The sequence below is a fragment of the Protopterus annectens genome, chromosome 3.part1 (assembly GCF_019279795.1).
Source record: "Protopterus annectens isolate FY-2018-M chromosome 3.part1, PAN1.0, whole genome shotgun sequence".
NCBI lineage: Eukaryota > Metazoa > Chordata > Ceratodontiformes > Protopteridae > Protopterus > Protopterus annectens.
In genome coordinates this window covers 484,334,372-484,362,186 of record NC_056732.1, presented here as the reverse complement: position 1 = coordinate 484,362,186, position 27,815 = coordinate 484,334,372, and the positions used below count along the sequence as shown (strand labels likewise).

At 37.4% G+C, this 27,815-nt stretch overlaps 1 protein-coding gene across 1 annotated transcript in view; it reads right to left on the bottom strand.

Moving 5' to 3' along the window:
- Positions 1–3,599: 3,599 nt before the first annotated feature.
- Positions 3,600–27,815, bottom strand: part of LOC122798180 (ectonucleotide pyrophosphatase/phosphodiesterase family member 3-like) — an 835,307-nt gene continuing 811,091 nt past the window's right edge. Inside the window, exon 25 of the mRNA XM_044066922.1 lies at positions 3,600–4,036. Within this exon, the coding sequence (XP_043922857.1) occupies positions 3,863–4,036 (174 nt within the window). The 3' untranslated portion in view covers positions 3,600–3,862. The remainder of the gene's footprint in view (positions 4,037–27,815) is intronic.

The following is a 27,815-nucleotide window of genomic DNA, read 5'->3' as shown; positions in this document are numbered from 1 at the left end:
AATCATCATCATCATTAATTGCCCCCTCTTTCCCATCTTATAAAAGGTTACAATGCAACACCAACTGTTGACACCACTCTAGGTTCAGAACCGCTCAACCACCTTCTTGTCACTGGTCTTCTCTCATGCAATTCCATTCATCTCTTGATTGGACATCATCGACTTCTCTTGCACTCTTCTTGTCACTCCCACTTTGCTTTAACAAATCATATTCTGATTTCAGGCACAAGGACTAGGCCACAACAATTGTTTCTTTTTGATCTTTTCTGCTACTATTGTAACGAAGTCCTTTGTGTTTTCACAGCTTATTGTCTAAAGGGATGGTGTCCAGTTCCAGGAATGTTATCATTCTACTATACTCAAGTTTCATCAGGCCAATCACTAAATATAATGCGCATTCGGTATGTACCTCTTGAAACACTTGTCACAGCTGGAGTGATCATAAATGCTTTCACATTAAAAAAGTCAAGGGCCTAAATGACAAATCTATGCAGATTGTCTCAAAGCCTTGTCCCCTTCTTGATATTATACAGGCTTCTAAGATTTCTGCCTCATGTACAGTGCCTCTGCAGATCCTGTCCTGTCAGACATTTGCATGTCCAATGGTAACATGAACACCTACTCAATGGATCTCAATCTCTTTTGCAGCATAAATATAACATGATGGAGGTACAGGTATGTATCACAGAGAATACCTCTTCTATGTAACCATCTTTCACTCGCATAAAACAAAGTACTTCTCTTACTCTGTTCAAATGTAATTTGGATGAATGGATGGAAAACCATAAATTCTCGCCAGTTTAGCACCATGTACGTCATGGATAGGGGCAATACCTAAATAAAATTTTTGTGGTGTGTTCTCAGACTTGGAGCTGTTTACCAGGTTCTGTTTTGTTTACTCATGCAATACCTAAATGTCCCAACATGTCTTTGTTCTGCCAGCTGCTCAATTACTCATATACAAAATATAAGGATAAGAACTAATGTAGAAAATGTAAGGCTAGGCACCTCAATATCTTTACATATCAATATTCTAGAGTGTGTACCTATGCACCTATGACCCTGTAAGTACATGGCCCATTCTCAGCCTGCACTGATTTATTAACAGGACAAATCCAGTGGATTGTAATTGGTGAACTGTGACATCATGTTAATAGGAAATGATTGGAATTTTGAATTATCTCCATATATGAATCATATAAAAATCTGTTTTCACTTCAAGTTGGCCATGGTGAATTACACAAAATATTTATGCATAGAAAAGATTATATAGAAAAATTGTTCAATTTCTGAAAATGTAATAATCCTAACAGACCAGATGCTACTCCCACTTCACATACATATACATTTTCTTCACATATAAGCTTTTTCCATCTTCCATTTTACTGTCTTCCATTGATACATGTGAATTCCAAGTCACTTTTTCAATATTTTATTGTTCGTTTTCAGGCCATCAGTATTAATTGCTTAGTTACACATTCCCTTCAGTGCACTAAGAAAGGATGTAATGCTAGATAGTCTGATGCTGCGTGGTTAAATAATAAAGAATATATTTGTTACATTAAAGAAAACGCTAACGCTATTAATTAATGGCAAATAAATTAATAAGGACCTGCAGAATTAAATGTATAACAAAATTAAGCTCACAAACCAAAATATTAAATGACTACTTGAATATATTATCCAAACCTATGAAAATTGATTATGAAAAAAATGTAAAGCGATTGAGCAGTTCTTTTGCAGTTGCCCTAGAACAATAGTCAGAGTGATAAATATATAATAGCTCTATTAAAATGTGCATTAGAAGGATTTTTTTTGGTTAACTAATGTCAAACAAAAATATAGGAATTGTACTGATTGGTTGAAAACCTTCCCAGGTAATGATTTCAGAACCTAAATAAACCACAAGTCATAGCTATACTTATTTTCAAAGTCTTTAGAATGCTAATGCTCAATGGACATCCAGCATTGAGATGATCAAGTGACTGGCTAATAAGATCAAGAGGTTTAAGACTATGGCTTGTGAGCTGCTACTTTACAATAGTGTGCCATTTGATCCCTACAGTATCTATTTCAACTCTTTGACCCAGAACAAGTTATTCAAGCAGGCCTAAAATGGGTCCTTGTGGAACTATTGGGTATGAAATATTTTTAACAGCATGACCTTCACCACTAATGTCTTCAAAAAAAAAAAAAACAGTGGAGGGTGTCATGTCATCAAACGTAACTTTGTAACTTTGGGGAATGCAAAAAAGAGTGAGTGATGTTCGCTGAAATTATTTAAACTGATAGTGGAGTTTGCTTTTTTCTCCATTGTTGTGTAACTTTGTATTTGGTATATATAAATCTGGGGAAGGAGGGGGGTGTCCCCCACATGAGGGGTGGAGGGGGGCTTGCCCCCTGCAAAAACAAATTTTTTGAGTTGTTCATTGAAGGTGGTTTCAGCAAACAGCTTTTATTTTATCTTTTGATGACTCAATATGAATCCAAAAAGTAGATATCTCTAAGTTGAGATGGTCTGCTCGCAGCATTTTTTTATCAATTTATATGAAGCATCATTGCATTTCAGCCAGAGTTAGAGAAGAGGATTACATCTGGCAGCACAGACAAGTAAGCTGCTAATGAGCTACTTCATGGTATACATGCTTAATTCCCTCAGCCTTCATTTGCCTGCTGTGTGACCTTGGGACTTTGGGCTAGGTATCTTAATGGTCTTCTGGACCACATGTCTAACAACAACCTATGAACCTATGCACTTAAATAGTCACACACAGAATCTATGAAGCTTGCTAGTATAATTCTTATAAAAACGAGAAACTGGAGGAAGAGGCTGGTCATTATTGGCTTGTTTGTGCATTCAGCAGCGATTATCAAAGTATTGCAAAGTAATTAATTAAAGATTGCTTAGACATGAATCAAATGTTAATAAATATCCAGCTTAGTCGCTAATTAATGCATACTATTGATGAACACGTATTTAGAGCAACATTCAGACATTTCATTCATGTATTCCCCCAGCAAAATTGCATTTGATGAATCCAGGGCCTTTGTTTTTTGCTCCCCACTGCCTGATGATCAGCAAATTGAATGCACCAGTTTCACTATTAAGTGGGGTGAAGGAGGACCGATTAATAGCAAAACCAAAACATTGACTTTGGTAAATCCATAACCATATATAGAAAGATAACAAAAAATCTTATACATTTACTCCAAAGCTAAGATTAAGATGAATAGTTAGTTTACATTATATCTTCTTGCAATGACTGGGGTAAGACAGGGATGGCCACTGTCTGCCCCCCGACCCATACTTTTATTGTTCAAAACAACACTGTCAGGTACTCAGATGAATCAATCCAGTTATGTTGTAGTATATGCAGATGATCTAAGTTGGTTTATAAATGATGATTTCAGAAAATATCAAGTGCTGCAAATGAAGCAGAAACAACAGCTTTACAAAAGTCACAGGTAAATTTAAACAATTTTTAGAAAAGGTGTTATTATATTGCATCTGTTTGCTGCTCAGTATATCAAAGATAAAAATTCACTTATTGAAGAAATGTAGGCTGTTTACCCTAAAACAGTAGACTGCAAAAAGGGGATTGACAGCTGACGTTCTTTTATTGTATGAAGTGCTTGCTTTATAACTGAGTCTTTCAAAAAAATAAATATAAGTGCCAGAGCAGTTATTATCTAAGCATGACTAAACACTGATTCATGCAGTTTTCTTTTGGTACACAACAGCTATCAAAACAGAATTGAGTTCATTAAGTACTGTTTTGATATTGCAAAGTCTCATGTCCCATTCTTTACAAACAGAATTTCCAATTATATTGAATAACTGAATCAGAATTATAAAAACTAGTTAGTGAACCCTGCTATAAGTAGAACATGGACGACTTTTTAAACGGATCAGTTCTTCAACTGGTTGTTTTCTGCCTTGATAGAAGTCAAGACCGGTGATCAATTCAACATCCCTGATTCGGGCCTTGTGGAACCATATTAGATCTTCTACCCATTCTGATTCATTTTCATTATTCTAGCAAGAAAAAGAACAGCCATGTAAATGAATTGTTTTGCATCTATGAATGTACAAACCTGTTCATCTGTTTCACTTTTGTAGCTGATGAGATCTACAGACCTTTAGATTATTTTTTAAAAAGGAACAGAAAAGTTAACCATACACTGGAATCAGGACAAGGTGCATGCAAATTAGTTTTGTTGTATAAGGAAAATGCAGATCAGTCTGTGTTAATGACAGTTTCTAAATACTCTCAGGATTAGACCAACATTTATATAACATGCAAGTTTAAAACTGCATATAATTTATACTATATGCCATGTTTCGCAAGGATGGAACCAACATTTTAAATCATATAAATTATACCTAAAGTAAGTTTTCCTGATGCTTCCTTTCATTAATCTAGCAGGGATAAATATTGCACCTTTTGCAAATTATCTCCAGTCTGGGCTATGCTAAAGAAACACTTTTTTTTGCAATCCTTTTTTCTTAGTAATAGTTTGTCCATATGTATAAGGAATGTATAACTTCTACTAAATTAGCCATGTATTATCCTTCAATTAAAGATAAATATGTGACATGATTATCCTGATGATATTTCATACATATTTTTACATCTGTTATATCAATATTTATTTATTTATTTGTTTATTTGTTTGTTTGTCTGTTTGTTTGTCTGTTTGTTTGTTTGTTTGTCCATCTGCCCATCTGTCTATCTATATGACTTTGATAAAATTCATTGTCTAGTACAGGAATCAAAGTTTTAGAACAACATCCAAACACTGAAGTTGATAGTCAAGTTATAGAGCTTGATGCCATATGCAAGAGTGGTGAAAATTTAGGGGAAAGGTTACATCCAATTTTCATGGAGGTGAAAGTTAAAGGTGAGATGCAAATTTAAAAAAAAACTGTTAATGGTAATCTACACATTTAACCATTTGAGAGCTGGATGAATGAGATGTATTTTCTATATTGATATTTAGCCATTATCAATAAATCAGGTAGATTTGTAAGCAGATGGCAGGTGTTTCTGGAGCTGCTGTCTGAATTCTTTATAGTTAGATTTTGCATTTTGCAGAGTGTTATAGTAATATACTCCAGCCGTAGTAAAAGATTAACGAATCTATATACAACTGTAAGCAGTTTGTAGCCTGTCAGTGTTGTAGAAGGAATTTAGAGTTATAATTAAAAAGGCATATTAAATTATTTTTAACAATAACTTTTCTGTCTTCTAGAGAAGGTGGCTGTTAATGACATTTGGGTAAGCAGTTATCTATGTGTCTGCTTTTTTATTTTATTTTTATTTTTTTTTTAAAGTGCAAGGTCAAGTATGATGAAATTATAAATGGTAAGATAAAAATATTTAAGTTTGCTATCAGAATTAGTATCAGCGGTCATAATGATTTCTCTGGAAAATATAAGTAATTATAATTATACTTTCACTTTTTTAGTCAAGTACTATATTAGAGATGTATGAAACAATTTATATTTAGTATATGTTTATCATTATGGTTAATGTATTAAGGAAATACCTGAATGCTTTAAAGCTAAATATTAATTTTGCGAAAAGTTTCAGAACCAGAAGAAAGGTGGTTAAATGTTATAAGTATTCTTTTTTAATTGGCACCTAATGTGTCCTTGTTTACATTTATTGTGTTTAGTACATTAGATTCTATTCCTCTGCTAAATCTAGTTTTGGATTATTACATGATTTTGGATTGGTTGCATTATGTTATATTTTATGAAAAAATGTAAACAAATATTTTTAAAAATACAAACTACTGCAATAACAATAGATGGTAAATGCAATACATAAAAAGTCTGGATTGCTACATAACAACACAAAACATCTCATAAGATGGTAATTAGAACAATATATTTTATTTATTTTTTATTTGACATATATTGACTAGGAATGTCCGACTGAGCTAGAGCCCTTATCCTTGTTGCACTTTCTAAATATTGTACCTAGAATATGCCTCTTGTAATACTTTTTTATCATAAATAAGCAGATACTTGGAAATAATCAAGGTGAAATATAAGAGAAGTCAAGAAAATCTTCATCTGGAATGTAAATAGTATGATTACTGTAAGTAAGCAGGGAATATAAATCTGAAATCTGATATGTGTGTGTGTGTGTCAATATAGATAGTTACAGATATGCATACACACACACACACACACACACACACACACACATATATATATATATATATATATATATATATATATAAATATACATTCATGTGTGTGTGTGTGTGTGTGTGTGTGTGTGTGTGTGTGTGTGTGTGTGTGTGTGTGTGTGTGTGTGCTCTGCATTTGGTCTAAATACTTGTTTGTTGACATCTGTTTAATCAACCACATTTGGTTTAATATATTCAGATGGTCAACAGGAGTGTGAGATAAACAATCCCTGGGTAAGGGAATATCCCCATTCCCAGGGGATTGTGTGATCTCAGAGTTAGTGTATATAATTACCAGGGGGTTGTAGGAAAATCCCCCACATGGTGGTTGCAGGGGGCTTGCCCCCTACAAAAAAAAGATGATTTATGGGCTAATCAACTAAAGTGAGAAACACACACACACACACACACATATATATATATATATATATATATATATATATATATATATATATATGTATGTATACCAATATATAAATATATATGCGTGTGTTTGTAGTGTGTGGGTATATAGATAAGCATTACAGTGGTTAATAGATCTATTCTGGAGCATGGTGATAAACTTTAGGTTTGAATGTAATGTGTGCAGAATAATTAATGTATAAAACCATGGCTAGAGATGTCTTCTTTATTAATTTGAAAAGCTGATTTTAATTCTAATTTATTGAGCAATAGATAGATCAAAAGATAGTGGATATTAGAGTTTGTATAGAGCTGTTTGCAGCCTATGATGTGTCTTCTAGATTGCCACAGGCGTACACTTTTAATAAAGGACCTTTACAATGGAAGACTGGTTTTATATTTTATCAGCAAAATATTGTTTGATTATGGTAGACAGATTATATTGAATGGGTTTTCTAATCACAACTTTTTAAGAATATTGTTGAATATATCTAATTATTTTGAAACTAGCGGTCATGAGTTTTAAAATGAGACAGGAGCAACTTCAGCAAGAAAACATGAAAAACTGTTTAGGTTGTGGGATGATCAACTTGATCAAAGGAGGAGTTAGAGATGACAGGAGAGTAATGAGTGTTTGAAAGTAAAGTGTTAAGTGTATATAAGTATATACTGAATATTATGAAGGAAATGAATGGGAAGTGTATGCTTCGTTAATGGAGGAAAGTTAAGTTGTTCCTGATAAAAGAGATCATGTGATCAGAATATCATGACAGCAGGACTGCCATGCTAGGATACACAAGATGCTTTGGAGACAGAAATATATTGTAGCAGAAAAAACAGAGGAAGTTTTGTCATTAGGGTCCAAGGAGGTTTTGTCATTAGGCTCCAATATATTCAATAAGAAAGCACAGATGGATGCATTTTATACTTCAGAAACTAAAGTTTTTCAACAGGATTTTCAGGCAAATTACAAGGAGTTTATGAATTTAGTAAAAATTTAGAAATCAGGATTCCTTAAATGCCAGTTTAAGTTAATAAGTTTGGTAGTGTAAAATTTTAAACATTACAGTAGCTTTTTCCTATGATTCATTTTTATTCTTTGTTTACTTGCATTATTTTCAGTCTCAAAAGCCACAAACCATAAATCCAGCTCCTCGGTCAGCCCCTTTAACTGTAATAATGTAATTTCACTCACATAACAGACATCCATCAATGTCTTTGAAATCAGTAATGCAAATTTCCTTAAGAAAATGGGTGGGAGGGTGGCCTAATTGTTAAGGTGTTTGCCTTACAAACACAAGGTGCAGGGTTTGAATCTCACAAGGGATAATTGGCTAGGCTTAAAATGGCTCGCAAGGGCAGTTAGCTTAGTACTAATCTATGAACCTATCTATAAAATGGTACTTTTTTATTATTTATTTATTTTATTTTTTTGTTTTTGTTTACCAGGATAGTCCACTGGGCCAACAAAACCCATTTTCAGTGGATGCCCGGGGAGAAAAGCTCCACGATACAAAAAATAATTTAAAGTTATACCCAAGTCAAAAATTACGAGTTTGTAAATACATAACAATCAGTAACATAGGAGTACTAAGTACAAGTTTTAAAACGTGACAATTTTCATAAAGTAACAATTTTGTACAATCAGTATGATCTGTTGCAAGGCATATTTGTTTGTATGGGTTTTAAATACAGTGGTAGTGTTAAATACAAGTGACTAGGGGGACAGGGTGAGGGGTGGAGATGTTATGGGGGCTTAGCGCAAGTACATTTCCAGCATGAGGAAAGGGTGGGAATGGAGGGAATTTTTTAAATGAGAGGGGTTTTGAATTAATCTAATGGTTAGAGGCAAGGCATTCCAATTCTTAGTTATTGAATGAGAATAATGTAGCTTGCCAGGAGGAAGATTAGGTTTATGGACTTGTAGTAGTTTCTGATCCTCTGATCTAAGGGGTCTATTTGGGTAGCAGTGGTTAAATGTTGAGCTTAGGGCACAACAGTCTTTGGGTTTGCAGAGTATTTTATGAGCTGTGGTTAGCTGCAGGTAGGAGAGATAGTTTGTAGCTCTAGACAATTTAGGGAATAAAGAACAGTGCAGTGATGGGTGGAGTATTTTGAGTTAGTTGCAAATTTGGCTATTTTGTTGTAGCGAGACTCAAGATTTTGTTTGGAGGAGTTTTGTACATTAATAAGTAGAGGGGCACCACAGAGGACAGAAGGTATGTTGTGGCTATGGTTATTCTTGTGGATGGACTTAGGGAGTGATTCTGCCTATGAATGGTACCAAGTTTAAAGTATGTTTTCTGGATATTTTGTTATTAATAAAAGTCAAATTTCATATGTTCATCAATAGTGACTCCAAGAAGTTTTGTATGGGTAACGACTTCTATTAGTGATTTCTAAAGAGAGAAGATGGAGAATTCTGATTTGTTTAAGGGGAGTTGATTTGTTTAGGGGTGAAGAGTATGATTTTAGATTTTTTGGGAATTTAGGGCAAGATGGTTGTTTTGCATACAGGTTTTAGTTGAGGAGAAGGCTTTTTGAGTCAGAATAAGTAATTCAGAGATAGAGTTGGCAGAGCAGATGATGGTGGAGTCATCTGCATACTGAATTATGGTACCTTGAGATAGGGTTGAGTTGAAGTTGTTTATGAATATACTAAATAGGATTGGTCCAAGTATGGTCCAAGTAGGGGGACGCCGGTGGAGGTATTAAGGAAAGGAGAGATGGCATTTTGCCATCTAACAGCCTGTTGTCTTTGATTTAAGTAGCTGGAAAACCACTTTGGAGTTGGGGGGACATATCGAGGTTGGAGAGCTGGGAGAGGAGAAGACGGTGAAAGATAGTATTGAAGGCCTTGGAAAGGTCAAGGACTAGGGCTTAGACTATTTTACCAGAGTCACGGTCTCTATTTACTGTATCCGTAAATGAGAGAAGGGCAGTTGTGGTACTATGGTCAGGTCTGAAGCCATGCTTATGAGTCTTATAAACTCTTAAATAACAAACAGTTGAAATATTTGGTAGCTGTTTTTAATGAATGGTTTATGGAAAGTGATGATAACCCAGGTGTAATTGGCTGTTTCAAACTTAATTTGAAAAAAGTCATAATAAAACTGATATATGTGATTGGAGACTAATAGTGTTGATTAATTATGACTATAATAATTAGTTTTGTTGTTACATATGACAATTTTTTCTTCAGTTAAAAAATTGCTCTTACATATCCATAGTTTAATGATACACCAAGAATCTGTCCGCTGTGATGGGTGCCAAAATCCACTAAGGCAACAAAGTTTGCAATAGAACACTCATTTATAAACAAACAACACTTTTTTTAAAAAAAAACATAAACCACATTAAGCGCTTTCATCTACTCAAATAGACTTCATCAAAACACCTTCATAAAAAACAAGCTGGGTTTTAAATACACTTCCAACCAATAATATCATTTGATTAATCTTTCAATTAATTGTACTCCAATATTTAAAGTGCACAGTGCGTAATACTTTCTCTTACATGTATATAATTACAAAACATTCATAAACTTGTTTAAAAACTTGTTTAAAATATAAACATACAATAAAATCCCTTTCTATACTGTTCATCACCAATAATAGCCAGTTTTACTTTCCAAAACAGGATTAATTGAAATACTGGCATTTATTCCCGGGTATACAGAAGCATTTAACAAAATCTGCCATTTGATTTCTTTTTACCCCAATTTGTTACTAGTATTGCTGCCCCTGGGATTAACTTTTATTTGCTCTAATATTGCAAATTTAAAAGTATCACAAGTTGTACTTATAGCTAGGTGTCTGTATAATGCAGTTTTCATTTCTTTCTTTCTTATACAGTAATAATGATCGTATATTCTGTTTCTTAAACACCTTTCTGTTTTGCCCACATAATAACATGGGCATTTTGTACACTTAGCTAAATAAATCACATACTGGGTCCGGCAATTACCATTCTTGAATCTTACAACTGTTTTATTTATGTCTTCTAATGTGAGAGATGCACCTTCCATTACAGCACTACACTGGTTACACTGTCCGCACTTCCGAGTGCCCCCATCCCTTCCTTTACTATTTTTAATAGTACATTTATTTTCATATTTACTCTTTAGTTTTTTTCCTGTTTTATGAACAAACACCGGATGTTCCCCTATAATCTTATATATTGTATCTTCAGTTTTCATTATATTCCAATTTCTTTCAATTAATTTTTGCATTTCTTTGGCATGTGACCCAAATTTAAAAATACATGCTCTCTGATATTTGTTTCTATTTCCTTCTTTAATTTCTATCTTCTTTTTTTCTCCAATAATTTCATTTTCAGATGTCTTAAATAACCCAGTGCCTAATAGGGGTTTATATTTTTTACTCCATTCTTCTTTCACATATTTTTTAGTGCTATCTATCAGTTCAATGGGATATGCTCTTTTCCTGAACATATTACCAATATTGTCTAATTCTTCCACCATGTCTTCATATTCGGATATCATTCTAGCTGCTCTGATACTCTGACCCTTTATTATACTCTGTTTCTGACTATAAGGGTGGCAGCTTGAATATTCCAAATATGAATTACTAAAAGTGTCCTTCCTAAATATTTTGTACTTAAATCTACCATTTTCTTCAGATATATATGTATCCAAATATGAAATACCTTTTTTATTAAAGTGTTGTGTAAATTTCAAATAATCACTGCTAAAATTCAAATAATCAAAAAATATATTCAATTCATCAGTAGTTCCAGTCCATAAAATAAAAATATCATCCAAAAATCTTACATAACACGTTATATATTTATACCACTTACTAATGAATATATGTTCAGTCTCCCAATCAAGTAGAACTAGATTAGCAAAAATGGGGGGCACATGCTGCCCCCATAGCTACTCCTTTACATTGTCTATAGTATTCTCCTTCAAAAAGAATGTAATTATATTTTAATACCATATCCATAAATTCCATAATCAACAAAACCTTCTCCCATGATAAACCCACATATTTTTCAATACTATGGGTGAACCATCTCATTCCATCTTCTTTGGGGATACAGGAAAATAAATCGACCACATTTATTTGTGACCATAGATGTTCATGAATGTTCAGTTCAATGAATTACTTTCCCAGAGAATGCAACGACTTGCCCAGGATCAGAAATTTGTCCTTTTCCCCACTGTAGTGTGATCTCAGAGTTGGTATATATAGTTGGGGGGTGGGGGTGCAGCCTCCCACCTGGGTGGATTTAAAATACTGTGCTTTGTGTGACAGTCCGAATGCTGGCCATATCATCACTTTCCCTGGGAAAGTAATTCATTGAACTGAATGTTCACAGAAGTGAACATTTTCTGTTTAAGGCTCGATGAACAAAGAGTCACCTTAATGAACCTTCAATGATATGATATAGACCCATTAAAACTTCTAGCTGAAAAATTTCAGATGAAAATTATTATACAGCAGAACATCAAAAGTATGTTTAGTACACAAGTTTGCTTTCTGAAAAGATTCTGTACAGTGTCATGGTCATCAGAACTTATCAGCAGAGGGCACATTAAAATATAAATGAGTGTTAGAATGGAAATATGCATTTGAAGAACCAGAGATACTTTTGCATGCATTCACAAGATATGTGGTGCAAAATATGGGGGAAATTTTTATATAGCACACTTTTGATGGAATTCCTATTCCATCTTTAGTTGATATAGTTGTTAAGTTTCTTTATTATGATATAAGCAGTTGCACAGTTCTATCTGAATAAGAATCGTTATTTTGGATTAATATATTTTAGAGGGTGTGGGTCACATTATTCTTTTATACTGGATAGCAAACTGTTGCAATTTCAAATCATGTGCTAAGATATTAGCCAATTTAGTCAGTGGTTACTTTCTCCAAAATTATAAAGTAATTTAATATGTCTCTATTATGATTCCTAGTCCATCCACTTCAACTGATAGGATATTCACCATAAGGTGGGTATGACACAACACACTGACTCCTCTCTACGTGCTTGAGCTCCTTCCCTACTTTCAGGATGCACTTGCCTCTTCTTCATCCTCAAACTGAGTTTGCTGCACATCCTCAAAACCTTAAACTTCTTATATGCTAGGAATCAGGAGAAGAGAAGTGAATGGACAGCCTTCAGGCTAGGTCTATCAGGTCTTTCTAGCATAGGACATATAAAAATGTGGATGGGGTTGGAGGGTGAGTTGCTGAAGTGGATGTACAGGGGATGATGAAGATCCAGAATTATGGTAAGTACATAACTTCTGTATCTTACATCATCCGATACATCCACTTTGACTGTTGGGACAGATTTCCCAGCTACTTTAATTTCTGGGTGGAATCATGACAGGGTGCCCTTTATAATGAAAGCCCCAAAATGGAGACCTAGATCTGGAGAGTATATTCATTGTATAAAGCTTAGGAATGGTGTGCAATAAAGTCTAAGTTTTTGTTTTGCAAATGACTTCAGTTAAGCAATTCCTGAAAAAGGCTGCAGAAGTTGCAGTAGACCTTGTGAAATGTTTTTTTGTCTTTACCAACATAGATTTGATATTAGATTGGTTTATGGATGTTAAACAATGAGTGAAACAGCTGGACAATGGTAGTCATAGTTGTAAGTAAGTAGAAGTGTGGTTGTCTATGATCATCCAGAGTGTACAGTATTATCCCATTGGTGTGCTTTGGAAAAAGACAAGATGATCAATGGTAAAAGGGAGAAGGAAGTCAGAGGCAACTTTCTGCATAAACGATGAGATGGCTTTAAGTGTTGCTAATTTTTATGAAAAAAATATGGCAATCCAAATGAGAGATAGTGTATCTCTGAACTCTTCTAGTAGAGGCAAGAGCTACGAGAAGCAAGGTCTTCTATGAAAGAAATTTTAAATCTGATGAAGAATCTGGCTGAAAAGGGGACTAGATCAGCTCCTGTAGGATCAGACTGAGATGCCATAGTTGGATAGAGTCTTTGATTGGAGGTTGTAGCAGAAAAGTGCCCTTAAGAAAGGCTTTATAAACTTTCTGTGCTACCAAAGATAAAGAATGGAAACATTGATAAAAACTGTAAATGGTGGACAAATAAACTCTGACAGCAGAGTAACTGAATCCACAATCAAACACGTTGGGGTGAAATGGCTAGGCTTAAAATGATCTATGGGTTGATAGCCTAGTAAACTCCTATGATCCTAAGAGAAGTACTGTAATGCTGATGGGACTGGCATAGAGAAGGGGTTCAGTTTCTGTTGACATACCCATATTGAAACTTTTCCACTTATTTTTGCAAAGTTTTTGCATGGAGTGGTTTGTACAGCTGAGAGAATTTGGATCACTCTGGCAGTTTAAACCAAACCTCTGTCCATCAATGGAACTGGAGAAACCAATCAGTTAATCTGAGGGGAATGGATATTTGGGTGAGGCTAGCCAGACTGGTATGATAGGCAATCCAGTTGTGGGACTAGAAGCCAGAGTTGCTTCTTTAGATGAAGCCATAACAAATGGAGCCACATTTGTCCTGGACTAAGGGGGCTATGGGGATCACTGAGGTTTTGCACATACATACTTTCTGAAGAGATGTCCTCATTACTGGTCGGTGGGGGGTATGGAGGACTGGAGAAGTCTAGAAGGCTACTGAAAGACCAGAATATCCCTTAGTAATTGTTCATATGGAGGGATGAAGGCAATGTAGTTCTTTCATTTGGTGTTGGTCAGGGAAGCAAAGAGATCACAGCAAGGGTGGTCCCAGAGTCACAAAATCGTGGATTGAAGAACCACTCATGCACCATCCATATTGATCTGTTGTGCCTTTCTGTCAGGTAGTTGGTTCAAAGTGGGGTAAGCTTGCCCCCAGAAAATGTGTGAAGTCCACTGTAGGTGTCTCATAAGAAATTGTGTGTAAAGTATGAAAAAAACAAAATTGGTCATAAGAATGAGGACTTTTAAAATCAGTGAATCTGGCAGAGTAGGTGTAAGAGGAAGGCTCACAATTATGACTTATAATGTAACTAGTCTTTGCAATGGAAGTTTAACAATATACAACCTTGTGTCTAGATGAGATTCTAGAAAAATTAAAGTTTACAAACATTTTACCTGAGACTTTTCTACATTTATTGAGATCCATACAGACAGATGGAAGTGAAGCAAGTAGTCTCTGGTTGTTTTAGGGACTCTACTATCATGACCACATGATCCAGTTGTCCAGGTATGAGAAGATGTGCATTCCTTTTGAGCTAAGGTAGGCTACTCAGACTGCCATGGATTTGGTGAATACCTGGGGCTGTGGTAAAACCAAAGGGCGTTGATCTGAACTGATAGTGACCTGTGCCTAGCCAGAAGTGACGATAGCTTCTGGATGCCTTCTGGTCTATTGAGCACATTCAATCACCCTCCTGTAGATATGGAAGAATGGCTTGCACCATGACCATTTGGAACGATGTCTTTTTTACATATTGGTTTAGGCCACTTTATTATATCTTATGTAGAAGGGCCAGTCTGAAAGAGATTGGAGAATGTAAAGTGGTGGCAGGGGAAAGTGTAGTTAGGCAGCATAGGATGGTGGTTTATAGGATGACATTGGTGATCAAGAAGAGGAGGATGAGTGTGAGGGCAGCACCAAGGATCAAATGGTGGAAATTAAAAAAAGGGTAATTGTGAGGTGATGTTCAGGGAAGACTTAAGACAGGCACTGGGTGGCAGTGAAGAGTTACCAAATAGCTGGGTAACTACAGCAGAGCTAGTAATAGAGATGGTTAGAAAGGTGCTTGGTGTGACATCTGGAAAGAGGAAGGAGGACAAGGAGACCTGGTGGTGGAATGAAGAAGTACAGGAGAGTATACAGAGAAAGAGGTTGGCAAAGAAGAAGTGGGATTGTCAAAGAGATGAAGAAAGTAGACAAGAGTATAAGGAGATGAGGTGCATGGCAAAGAGAGAGGTGGCGAAGGCTAAGGATAAGGCGTATGAACAGTTATATAAAAGTTGGACACTAAGGATGGAGAAACGGACCTGTACCGATTGGCTAGACAGAGGGACCGAGCTAGTAAAGATGTGCAGCAGGTAAGGGTGTTAAGGATAATGAGGTAAACATACTCACAAGTGAGGAGAGTGTGTTAAGCAGATGGAAAGAGTATTTTGAGGGTTGATCAATGAAGAGAATGAGAGGGAGAAAATGTTGGATGATATGCGGATAGTGAATCATGAAGTGCAGTGGATTAACAAGGAGAAAGTAAGGATAGCTATGAAGAGGATGAAGAACGGAAAGGCTGTTGGTCCAGATGACATACCTGTGAAAGCATGGAGGTGTTTAGGTGAAATAGCAGTGGAGTTTTTAACTAGATTGTTTAATGAAATCTTGGAAAGTGAGAGGATGCCTGAGGAATGGAGAAAAAATGTTTTGGTACCGATTTTTAAGAATAAGGGTGATGTGCAGAGCTGTAGTAACTACAGAGGGATTAAACTGATCAGTCACAGCATGAAGTTATGGGAAAGAGTAGTGGAAGCTAGGTTAAGAAGGGAGGTGATGATTAGTGATCAGCTGTATGGTTTAATTCCAGGAAAGAGCACTACAGATGCGATGTTTGCTCTGAGAGTGTTGATGGAGAAGTACAGAGAAGGTCAGAAGGAGTTGCATTGTGTCTTTGTGGATTTAGAGAAAGCCTATGACAGGGTGCCTAGAGAGGAGTTGTTGTATTGTATGAGGAAGTTGGGAGTATCAGAGAAGTATGTAAGAGTGGTACAGGATATGTACGAGGGTAGTGTGACAGCGATGAGGTCTGCAGTGGGAGTGACGGATGCGTTTAAGGTGGAGGTGGGATTACATCAAGGATCAGCTCTGAGCCCTTTCTTATTTGCAAAGGTGATGGACAGGTTGACAGATGAGATCATACAGGAGTACCCGTGGACTATGATGTTTGCAGATGACATTGTGATCTGTAGTGAGAGTAGGGAACAGGTGGAGGAGACCCTGGAGAGGTGGAGTTATGCTCTAGAGAGAAGAGGAATGAAGGTCAGTGGGACTAAGACAGAATATATGTGTGTGAATGAGAGGGAGGATAGAGGAATGGTGAGGATGCAAGGAGTAGAGGTGGCGAAGTTGAATGAGTTTAAGTACTTGGGATCAACAGTTCAGAGTAATGGTGAGTGTGGAAGAGAGGTGAAGAAGAGAGTGCAGGCAGGATGGAGTGGGTGGAGAAGAGTGTCAGGAGTGATTTGTGACAGACGAGTACCAGTAAGAGTGAAAGAGAAGGTCTACAAGAGGGTATTGAGACCAGCTATGTTATATGGGTTGGAGACAGTGGCATTGACAAAAAGGCAGGAGTCAGAGCTTGACGTGGCAGAGTTGAAGATGTTAAGATTTGCACTGGGTGTGACGAGGATGGACAGGATTAGGAATAAGTATATTAGAGGCTCAGCCCAGGTTGGAAGGGTTGGAGAAAAAGCCAGAGAGGCAAGATTACATTGGTGTGGACATGTTCTGAGGAGGGATGCAGAGTATATTGGGAAAAAGATGCTAAGGATGAAGCTGCCAGGTAACAGGAAAAGAGGGAGGCCTAAGATAAGGTTTATGGATGTGGTTAGAGAGGACATGCAGGTGGTTGGTGTGACAGAGCAAGATGCAGAGGACATGAAGAAATGGAAACAGTTGATCCGCTGTGGCGACTCCTAACGGGAGCAGCCGAAAGAAGAAGAAGAAAGTTTAGGCCACTTAAGTCTGGCACTAGTCTGAGGTATTTTTAGTTCTTTGGAGCTAAAATAAATGGGAATAGACTTGAGACCCATTCTGGTCTTCTGGATTTCTCTTTTATGGAGGAGGAGGAGCAGTGCAATCTCCTTGGCTACTGCCCTTCCTTAGTGGGATGGTATGTCTGGAAGGGACTGGGTTTGGATCTTTTGGGTTGTGTAGAATGGAATGATATAGCTTCTAGATATTATGATCATCACCCAGTTGTTATGTTATATTTAGGTAAAATAACAGCTTGCCCATGACTGCATCCTGAGAATAACACCAGGTGACACTTTGAGATGTTGAGGTTGCTTTCAAAAGGAAGGATTCCTGAATTCCTCATTCTGTGGACCACCTCCTCTGCTATCTGAAGAGAGGTTGAAGTGAAAATGCTGGCACTTCTTGAACCAGAGTGCTTTGGACTCCTTTTGGTTCCTGGAAAATAACCTCTGATGGGTTTTAAAATGACTTCCTAAGGCAGATAGCTTCATTCCTTCTTGCTTGCTCTTCAGTTTTCCTTTGACCTTGAGTCCAAAAAGTGAGGAACCATCATAAGGGGCATTTACAAAAGAGCACCTTAAAGTTGTCCACAAAATCACACAAACAGAACTAGGTGTACCATCACATTGTAATTCTGGTGCTTTACTGCTAACCACTCCATCATCCATATTATGCAAGAGCCTCACAGAGAAGTAGGAGATTCGTAACATGGCAGCCACCTGAAACTTCAGATAGTTTTCAGTGTTAGAAGTGGTAGACTTCTTTAAAGAATCTATTGTTTGCTCTGACAAATCTTGGAATCATGTCATCTATGGAAAGTAATTTAATGCTTTGAGGATGAATGTGCCCAAGGCATAGGTTCACTTCTTCATGTGGTCCATCATTCTAGAGTCACTGTTAGGATGGAGCATCAGTCAACCATCAGACAGTTCCTTCTTGGTGGCAGCTACCACAATGATGGAGTCCATCTGAGAGCTATTGTTCCAATAAGGTCTGCTCTAAGGTGGATGAAGAATCTTATCTGTTTTCTCAGAGATGGTAGCTGTAGCATTAGTCTCTTACCATGCCCTTTCCACCACCAGGACCATCATACTGTCAAAGGGATGGATGATACAGGACAGAGAGGGACAGACCTGAAGAACCTCCTCATCTGGAGAAGTGGAGCAATGGTGGGCCAAGTACTTTCTGACTCCTTCCCCTTCACTGAGTTGGTATTTCTGGTAATAAACTCCACAGGGAATTCAATATGCCTCTTCTTACACATATGTTCTTATGGTTGTTCTGGACTAGACTGATTTAAATCACCAGCAGATTCACAATGGCACTCATAAAGAGATTGCTTGAGACCTTCCAATCTGCTCTGTCCCAGGGAAGGAGGATTAGTAGGAAGAATCACAGACTGATGGGTGCTGAGGGGTGGAGCTAAAGTCAAAGAAAGATCTCCTACCTGAGAAGTAGGGCAGGCTGTTTAACCAGCATTTAATATCAAGAGGATATCAAATGCCATTGTTTAGTCTGTTGGCACAGTGTTGGCCCTAAAGAAAGTGAACGCCAAAGGTATTGAATACAGGGCCCCACTACTGATGGACGTGATGGGTCTATCATCAAGATCAGAGCTAATGCCTCAAATGCCAAGTACTCTGACACTTCAAAGGGCGACAAATGAGTTGGTACTGAAAACGGTGAGTAAGACTCAGAGTGAAAGGGTCAGAACTGAGATGCTGCTGACTCTGAGGTAACTGAAGTCAAGGAAGTCAGATGTTTTGGAGTTAGCACTAGGGGATCCGATCCACCTGGTGTCAGTGTAGAATGTCCTGGGAAAGACAACAACTGTATTACCTCTGTTACCAATACCTGTATCAGGGAAAGAGCTTCTGTTTGGGAAACTCTATGGCCAACCCAGTCTGCCCTAGAAACAGAGGGATGTGGGATGGCATCCATAACACTTTGTGCCTTTACAAAGGCTCTCATCATCCTTTTCTAGTCAAAATCTGTCATACTTTAAACTTTTTTCCTCTCTTGAAGATATCAAGGACCAAAGCACTTACAGATCTCACAGGAGGCCAGGAAATGTTTTGACCCCAGGCATAATTTGTGCCCATTGTGGGTATATTTCCTGAAGCCCTGGTCCCTGTTTAGTCTCATTCAGGAAACAGCAGATAAACAACAGATTAATGGTAGTAGAAGCAAAACCACGAAATATTACAACTATAATAGAACAGTAGAATTTACCACAAGTAATTATCTACCCAAAAAGAAGTAAGATCTGAAAGAAGTAATGAGGCCTACTATGCCTAGTCACAAAAACAGGAAGGGAAAAAAAAGTTTTTTTTTATCTTTTTAAACTTTATATAAGATGTAGGTTGTAGTAGGAAGGAAACTATGATGAAAACTGAAAAAGGGAAAAGAGGTTTACAGAAAATAGATGAAATATTAAGGACTTATCTGAGTGTTGGAGATTTTGTCTAGCTTGCTTAAACAGCAAATAAGATCTAAGAATGGAGTGGGGACAGGTGCATCATGGGAATAGGAAGAAGCATGAGAACTTGAAGAAGAGACAGTTTGCCATATTAGATCTGCCTTATGGTAGATATCCCAACAGTGAAAGTGGAAGGACAGCATGCCATAAGATCCTCCCTACAAAATACTTGTGTTTTTGCAATAAAATATAACCACTGCACTTTTATAGAGGTGCTGTGGGATCTTTTACATCCACCTGAACTAACACCAACTCAGATAAATGGTCACTCAGTTAAATATCTCATTCAAAGGATGACACACTCAGGAGTGTAGCATCTTCCCTCCCCAGTGCTCTTCAGCAGTATCAGTATTGGAAAATGAAAACAAAAACCTGTTTTGGTTATAGAACCCACAGTTTTCTGATCATCGAGCATCAAAAATCAGTATAATGTCTATAAAGTCACCATCACTTGCAATAATGTTATCAAAATGTTATCATACCATAATGTTAGCTACCACAGAAGAGAAGACATCTTGCAGTATACACTACAGATCTTGCTGTATGTTATACAATGGCACAGTAAATGTCCTAGTCTTTTTTGAAGATACAGTTGCAGAGCCATGCTCAGTATAATAGATAAGAGCAGAAACCTACATCCCAAAGAAAATATAATTCATCAGAAGCAGATTTGAGTTAAGGACTCATCATAACACTGTCATTGTTGTCAACATCAACCCCCTTTCCCCATTCTTATATGATGTTAGGGCATCACAACATTAGTCACTGTGACCAAATCAGCTAGAGCCAATGTTCAGACCACCAGATGGTCAGCCCTGATACATGTACTCTGCTGCAGAGCTTCTGTAAGACCAGTGGTTCCAGTGCCAGGACTTCTCACAAGTAAAGCTTTCCCAGGGTGTTGTAATTCCTACCCATGGGCCAGTCAAGGAGGCCTTTCATTGAACTGGGCAGAACAAAGTAATACCATCTACTTGTACTACACCTTTACCCATAGAAAACAGTAACATAGATAAATCCATCTACCCAACAATATTCCTATAAACATTTCTGTGTCCATTTTATACAGATCAGGCTCACAGGGAGCTACAGCTTCACCAGACAAACAGTGAATTGGCATAAGGAAGGAAGGAAGTAATCCTGAAGGGATGCCACTCTCTCTCAGAATAAATGCACATCCACACATTCCTGGTGGCAGTCTGAGCATCACCACCTCACCTACTCATATCTCTTGGTGACATGGAAGTAAAACTGGAGACCCTATTAAAACCTATTTGGATGTACATTAAGCCATACAGACTGCAAAAAAGGCAACCCAGTTGGGCAATGAGTGATGGAAGTGTTATTTGGTAGCAATGGTGTGTGGTTCTCTAGGAGAAGGTATACATACTCCTGATCCGGTAGAGTGCGGGTGTTCCAACTGAAGTGAGGAAGACAAAAATATCTGTGGGCTGGAGGGGGGGGGTATATTCTTTGGCCAGAGTATATCCTCGCAGATGTAATATTATGGAGAGTATGTACAATAATTCTCTATCTGTTAGCAAATGCTGTAGCTTCATAAACTCTGTGGCAGAGGTCCCAAACAGAACAGACCTGCCAGGAAGAGGGAACACCCTGGCATCATACTTTTCAGTCCTGCTAACTACCAGGAGGTCCTGGATTGTGAAATAAGACCAGGATTATAATACACAGACAATGTGTGGATAGTGGACAGTGGACTAAATGGCTGCTGTACAAATGTCATCCAGGAAAACAGTCCAAAAGAGGTTGCAGTAATAGGTACAGCCCTTGTCGAATCAGACTTTGGGGCACTGAGGTGGGGATTACCATATCTTTGGGAAAAAAAGAAAATAAATTTGGATAACTACTTGGAAAGTAACAAATTGGTGACATGTTTACATTCCCTACCATAACCAAATGACAGGAACAATTGAGGATTTTTCCTTAACTGGATGGTCATGAGAACGTAACACCACAGCTGCCTGGTATATGGATGTTCTCCTGTGCTGGAGTATTGGACAGAAAAAGACCAGCAAATGAATGGATTGGTTCAATTTTGTAGTGGTAGCTACTATATAAATGAAGGAAATATGGGTTGTTTGGAAAACATCACTCTACAGAAGGTTTAACAATGGGAGAAAAAACAGACAGCACATATAACTCTGAAATACAACTGAATGAAGTAACTATGACCAGGAAGGAAGTATTGCAAGAAAGAAACATACGCTTTGCCAACTCATCGGGCTTGATGAGTGGGCAGGCATAAGGCAGGAACCAGTCAAGAAGTGGTGTAAACTGGCAAACAATTTACTTTATAGTTGCCCCAGCAATTCCCTTTCATCTTTCTAGTCAATGCTTCCTCGTATCCCTCTGCTCTTTGTACAGAAGTTAGAGTTAAGAGTATATTTTTCTAACATAACATTTAGATTACAGAAACATAATGGCTCGTTCTGAGATAACCCTGGGGGGCTATTAACCTAGTTGGCATTTGTCCACATGCTGGACCATAATTGCAGAGGAATGAAAACTGCATTACGGTGTGTTAAGTGAATCTTTCAGTCTGGAAAAGAAGTGTAAAAAGTGATTGTGGCAACATATATTTTACACAGTCACCTTTTAACGTCAGTGTACTTGCAATGGTTGATCTACTGTTACTGTTCTGAGCTGATAATGACCTGTGCCTAGCCAGAAGTAAAGACAGCTTCTGGATCCCTTCTGGTCTATTGAACAATTATATAGTAAAGGGGTTTGTAGGTAATATTGTTCCACTAACCCGAACTGATCCCACAAAGATCAGACAGAACTATGTTATTTTTCCTTAACACTGTAGATTCATTTCTCTAAGCAGGAGTAAAAAGAAATATGCTGTCGTCTTTCCTTAACACTGCCAGTTGCTCTCTGTAAATAGTACTTCCTGTAATACAACAAAGGATAAATAAAAATAAAAAAGAAATAAATACTTTTTCTAATGGGGGCTGTTATCTCTTAAATCCACCATTATGAATTAGGTGGAGTTAAAGGGAGTGCCAGGCTTTTCACAAGTGGTATTATTAAAATGCATTTTGCAGATGTTGTTGACTGGGGAAATGGATGTAATGGGAAGTATCTGATATAAACACCTACGTTATAGTCAAAGTGCACAGTGTCCATCATCCAGTCACCAACTCAGCAGTAGGGGGTGTCTGAAAAGGTGAATTATCAGTCACCTTTTGACCACCACCTACCTTACCCAAGTATCTGAAATGATTACCAACCTTTCTGCTAACCCATGACTATATCCTAAGGTCAGATTGTGATTCAGAAGCTCTAGACAATGCTACACAGACACTCTTCTATCACTGAGGACTCCAGAGCCAAGCACTGTGACCATGTTGCTGACCAGATGAGACACTGGCCTACTACTGCTCCTATGGACTAGAATGTTCTACTGAGAAGACAGTCACCAGTGACTCCCCTGTTATCTGGAGAAGGTGCACTGGGAATGGGTAGAAAGAAACACTTACAGATGAGGCGATTTCCCAGTTCTACTTCATGGCCTTTTATTTGGGGCTGAACAGCACAGGCCACCAGAGAAGGGGAACACTGAAGGCCCCATTAATAGCCTCAGAGAAGAATATTAGGTTTAAAGGTGGAGGTTTAGCTTCTTCTCTTCTCAACTTTAACTCCTTTTCCCTAGCCTACTCTTTACTTGTTTGTACTTCCCTCATATACCTTTATACCTCCTTTCCCCTCTCTTCCATAGCATATATATTTATATATATCTTTATTTAAAAAATTTTTTTTTGATTGAATAATTCCTCTATTTGTATGTACTTCATGTGTGATATTCCCTAGACCGTTCAATTGTTATTTAACCTACTCTTCTTTTTTCTTCTGGCTTTTCCCAGTTAGGGGTCACCACAGCAGAACTCCGGTCCGCTAATGATTGGCAGTAGATTTTTACAGTGCTGAGGTACCAGCTTGATGCCCAACCTTCAACAAAGGCATGCCCTACGCATGTCTTTCAAACACCACTTGACCGCAGGGAGGACATGCAGACTCCACACGGAAGGCGCTCCAGCTGAGCATCGAACAGGAGAACCTCTTGCTGTGAGGCGACAATGCTACCGCTGCACCACCCCAGCTTGTACAGATATTCTCTAACTGTTGATTTTCTTATTATGCTTCATGGTGGTTTTAATTTTTTACTCAGTTTTATTTTTGATTTTATTTTTATTGTAAAAATATGTGATAATTCTGGAGCTTTTCTCCTCAGGTCTCCGCTGAAAATGGGCCCTTGGCTCAGTTGGACTAACCCAGTTAACAAATGTCAATAAATAAATAGAAGAACCACTTAGTTCAGTGTGTAAGATTCAACCACTTAACCTGTCATAGCCACAGTATTGAATGAGACATGGACTATTAAATGACTGCTATACATGCCATTGTTACCTAGACCTTCAAATGCTTTTTGTCATCAAGGTCCAGCACTTTCTGTGGTGTTCCCACAACTTTAACAAGCAGATACTGCTAGAATTACATCACACAACTGAGCATGCTCAAAGACAGGATTCAGGGCAACACACTTCTCTTTGCAATGCAGAACCTTTGACCTCCTGAATTTAGAATGGCTGAGCTATGCTTGAAGCATGGTGTTTAGCACTGCAGGGAAAGCAGAGTGTGAATAGCAAAGTCTAATATCAAAAAGAATAGAACAAAAAGAAGAACATAATTATACAGCAGAATATTTAGACAAGAACATTTAAATTTAATTTGATTATATTATTTTTATCATTTTATGTATTTTGTGTTAAAAATTAATTTTAGTTAAACCATTATTTTATGGAAAATATACAGAAATATAGTAATGTAGAAAATCATATAAAATCTGCATCTGAGAAACTGAAGTCTTCACCTTTGCTGGTGTCACCTTTTTTATTTTAGGTAAAAAAAGGAGAAATGTGAATAGAAGAAACATCAGAAAAGGGTGCATAGCCACTATGAGGACACAAAGAGTCAGATGATAATAAAACAGAATTATGGTCTCTTCCTTCCACAATGCTGTAATCTGTTCCAACCCATCCATTCAGGACTGGAATCCATGCCATGGGTTTATAGGCAAAAGCCCAATAAGATGGGCCATATGCAAGAGAAACTGATAATAGGGTTCCTTGAAGTATTGTTGCTTGACTGACATCAGGGAGATGCTGTCTGAACTGAGTCCAGAAAAGATATCATTCAGTGGCCTAGATCCACAAATACTGTGCCTGATGTATTAGTAGCAGAAGGGTTGGTATCAATAAGCTTAGAGGCAGGGACCCTATTTGGTCAGAACCAATAATGTTTTGCAGGCCATGCATAGTTATTACACAAACTATATGATTTAATGAACAGGCAAGGGCAGGGCAGAATGAAGTGGCTAGAGAGGTTAGGCATTTGACAACATTTTCTAAACTGAGAAATCAAAACAGAAAAGGATTAAAGTAAAAGAAAAAATAAAATCTAGCTGTTGTGTACCTGTGATATCTGAAAAAACTAATCACTGTAGTTTAGTATAGTCAGTTTAACAGAGCAGAGGCAGAGTGCATATGGTAAATAACATAGCACTATGGATGCCAAACAGATAAGTATAGCTTTTTAAAGGAATAGGATTGAACATGACAAGCCAAGACAAATACAACAAGGCAAAGTTCACTTTTATAGATAACCAGTTTTCCAGCAAAAAGTAACATGTCTGTTTATATAACTTTCCTGGAATTCTCTCTCTCCCACCAGTTAAGCTTCTCAACTAATGACTGAGACTGAAGGCAACAAGGTCACAATTCATTGATTTCAACTGGATGAATTTCTGCTTCTGATTAATTTATTTTCATAGAAAATGGTTGCTGGCACCATTTCTATCACAGCACTAAGTGATTTACTATTTTAACCTGTATAGTTGAGGAATTATGGATTTAGCATATTCTAAGTAAGAATATGTGAAATACAAGTGGCTAGTCCCGTTGAAACAAATCCTTTCTGTGCTTTTTGATTGGGCAAAGTTATGACCATTTGTGTTTATCTGATTGTGGATTCGTCTGAGGGGAGCTCAAAGAATCATAGTGGAACCCACAAATGTACTTTAGGCCCCTTACATTCAAATAGTTTGAGCTCTCATAGAGAGCTACGTGCAGAATAATTAGGCCCTTTTCAGAGATTTATCATATCTTAAAGTGTCTACCAGTGGTAGCACAAAACTGGTAACTTCTTTGAGGGTTTATAAAAATGTGCTGAAATGTGGGGAGGTGAAGAATGGTTGCATTCCTCTCAACTGTATAGATTTTCCAAAATGTCCAGATTTTTGCATTATATTTTTGGTCCATTTTTCATAAAATTGTGCTTTTCTGGCAAATTAGTGGCAACTCATTAAAGATTGAAGTTAGAAAATAATGACATTTGAGTTTCAGACTTTCTATCCTTCAGAAAATTCATGCTAATGCAAAGCTGTTATTCTATTAACTTTCTAAGTTTGTAAGAGAAATATTTAAAAAGGGTCCCTATTTTGGGCCTTTGTCCCCCTCTTACTTATGGCTTTGTCCAGATTTCTTGCTCTAAGAGGTTGAGAGGTATGAATGGTTGCTTCTGTCCCAGTCTCCTCCTGTGTCATATTCAGGATTCACCCAAACTCATTGAGGACTTGTCCCCCTGCAAAACCACATTTTTGATACATTCATATGTTTTCAAGTTATGCTTCTGAATATATAAACACAGATAAAGCATGAATGATGGTAAAGTTATTTGATGGAACACAGGGGAAGCCTTTCTTTGTCACACTACTTTTAGGCTTCTTGTTCTTGAACTTCTCTAAGGAAAAAGAAGAGGCATGCTTTTTGAAGGACAGTTGGTCCAGTACAGGGTATCTCTATCCAGAGGTATTGGAAGGATAGAAACAAGCATGTAGAGCTGGAGAAGTGACAGCACAAGGCAATAATTAAGGAAAAGGGAGCCTGGACAGACAGAAAGGGTATAGCTTCATGTCAATACCAACATACATTGGTCGGGGAATCACTGTCTTCAAGGAAAAAGACATCTGAGTACAGTTATACACCCCTAACATGAAGAAATAAAGGAACACTGTGGTGACTGGGAACTGCCATTTATACCATGAACCAGTTCTGGATTTGCTGCTTTGAAAAGAAAAAAAGTCGTGGGCTTGATGTTAGAGAACTCATACCAAGAAGCCCTTAAGTACTGATATAGGTTACAAGGGTACATGAAGAATTGATAATCAAAGAAACAGTTACCCATTTTAGTAATACTGGTTATACTAAACTCTGAACATCCAAAGATAGGGTGACTGACCCCAGGTGAAATGATAGACTAACATAGGTAGTAGCCTAGTACCACAAAGGTTGTGCCTGGTGTGCCAGTGGTGGTAACAGGGCTGGAGTTAGGATACCCAATAATTGGAAGCCCTGCTTGTGCAGAACCACTATTGGCCCGCAGGCCTTGCACATGTAATACTTGAATCACAGTATGGATAAAAGAGAAGCTAGCCATCTGATAGCCAGTGCAAGGTGGTCACAGTGCACATGGAATGCATCAGAAAATGACACTGACCCAAGAGAGGGCAGACAGGCTAAGCTGGAGGCCAGTATGCAGCAGTCTACTTAATTAAAAGCGGCAACACAGACGGATGATGTTATTTTAAGCTTTCTTCCACTTTATTGTCACGTGGACTTCTTCAGAAAAACCAGGACACCTCCCAACGTCCTGGTTTTATAGTCATGAAACAGGAAATGATGTTAATATCCTGAACATTGTAATATATATACACAAATGTATAAAAATAAAAATGAAAAATACTGAATTACACATGTGGATATGTAATAAAACAAATAATTATTTGTCATTACTAATTTTAAAAAACTTTTTTGTGCTAATAAAAACTTACAATACATCAGATTGTCAGTATAAAACATTATTTTTCGTTATCATGTGTTTATGACTCTAGCCATTAGGACCTCATTCATGCTTATCTTACTGATGACTG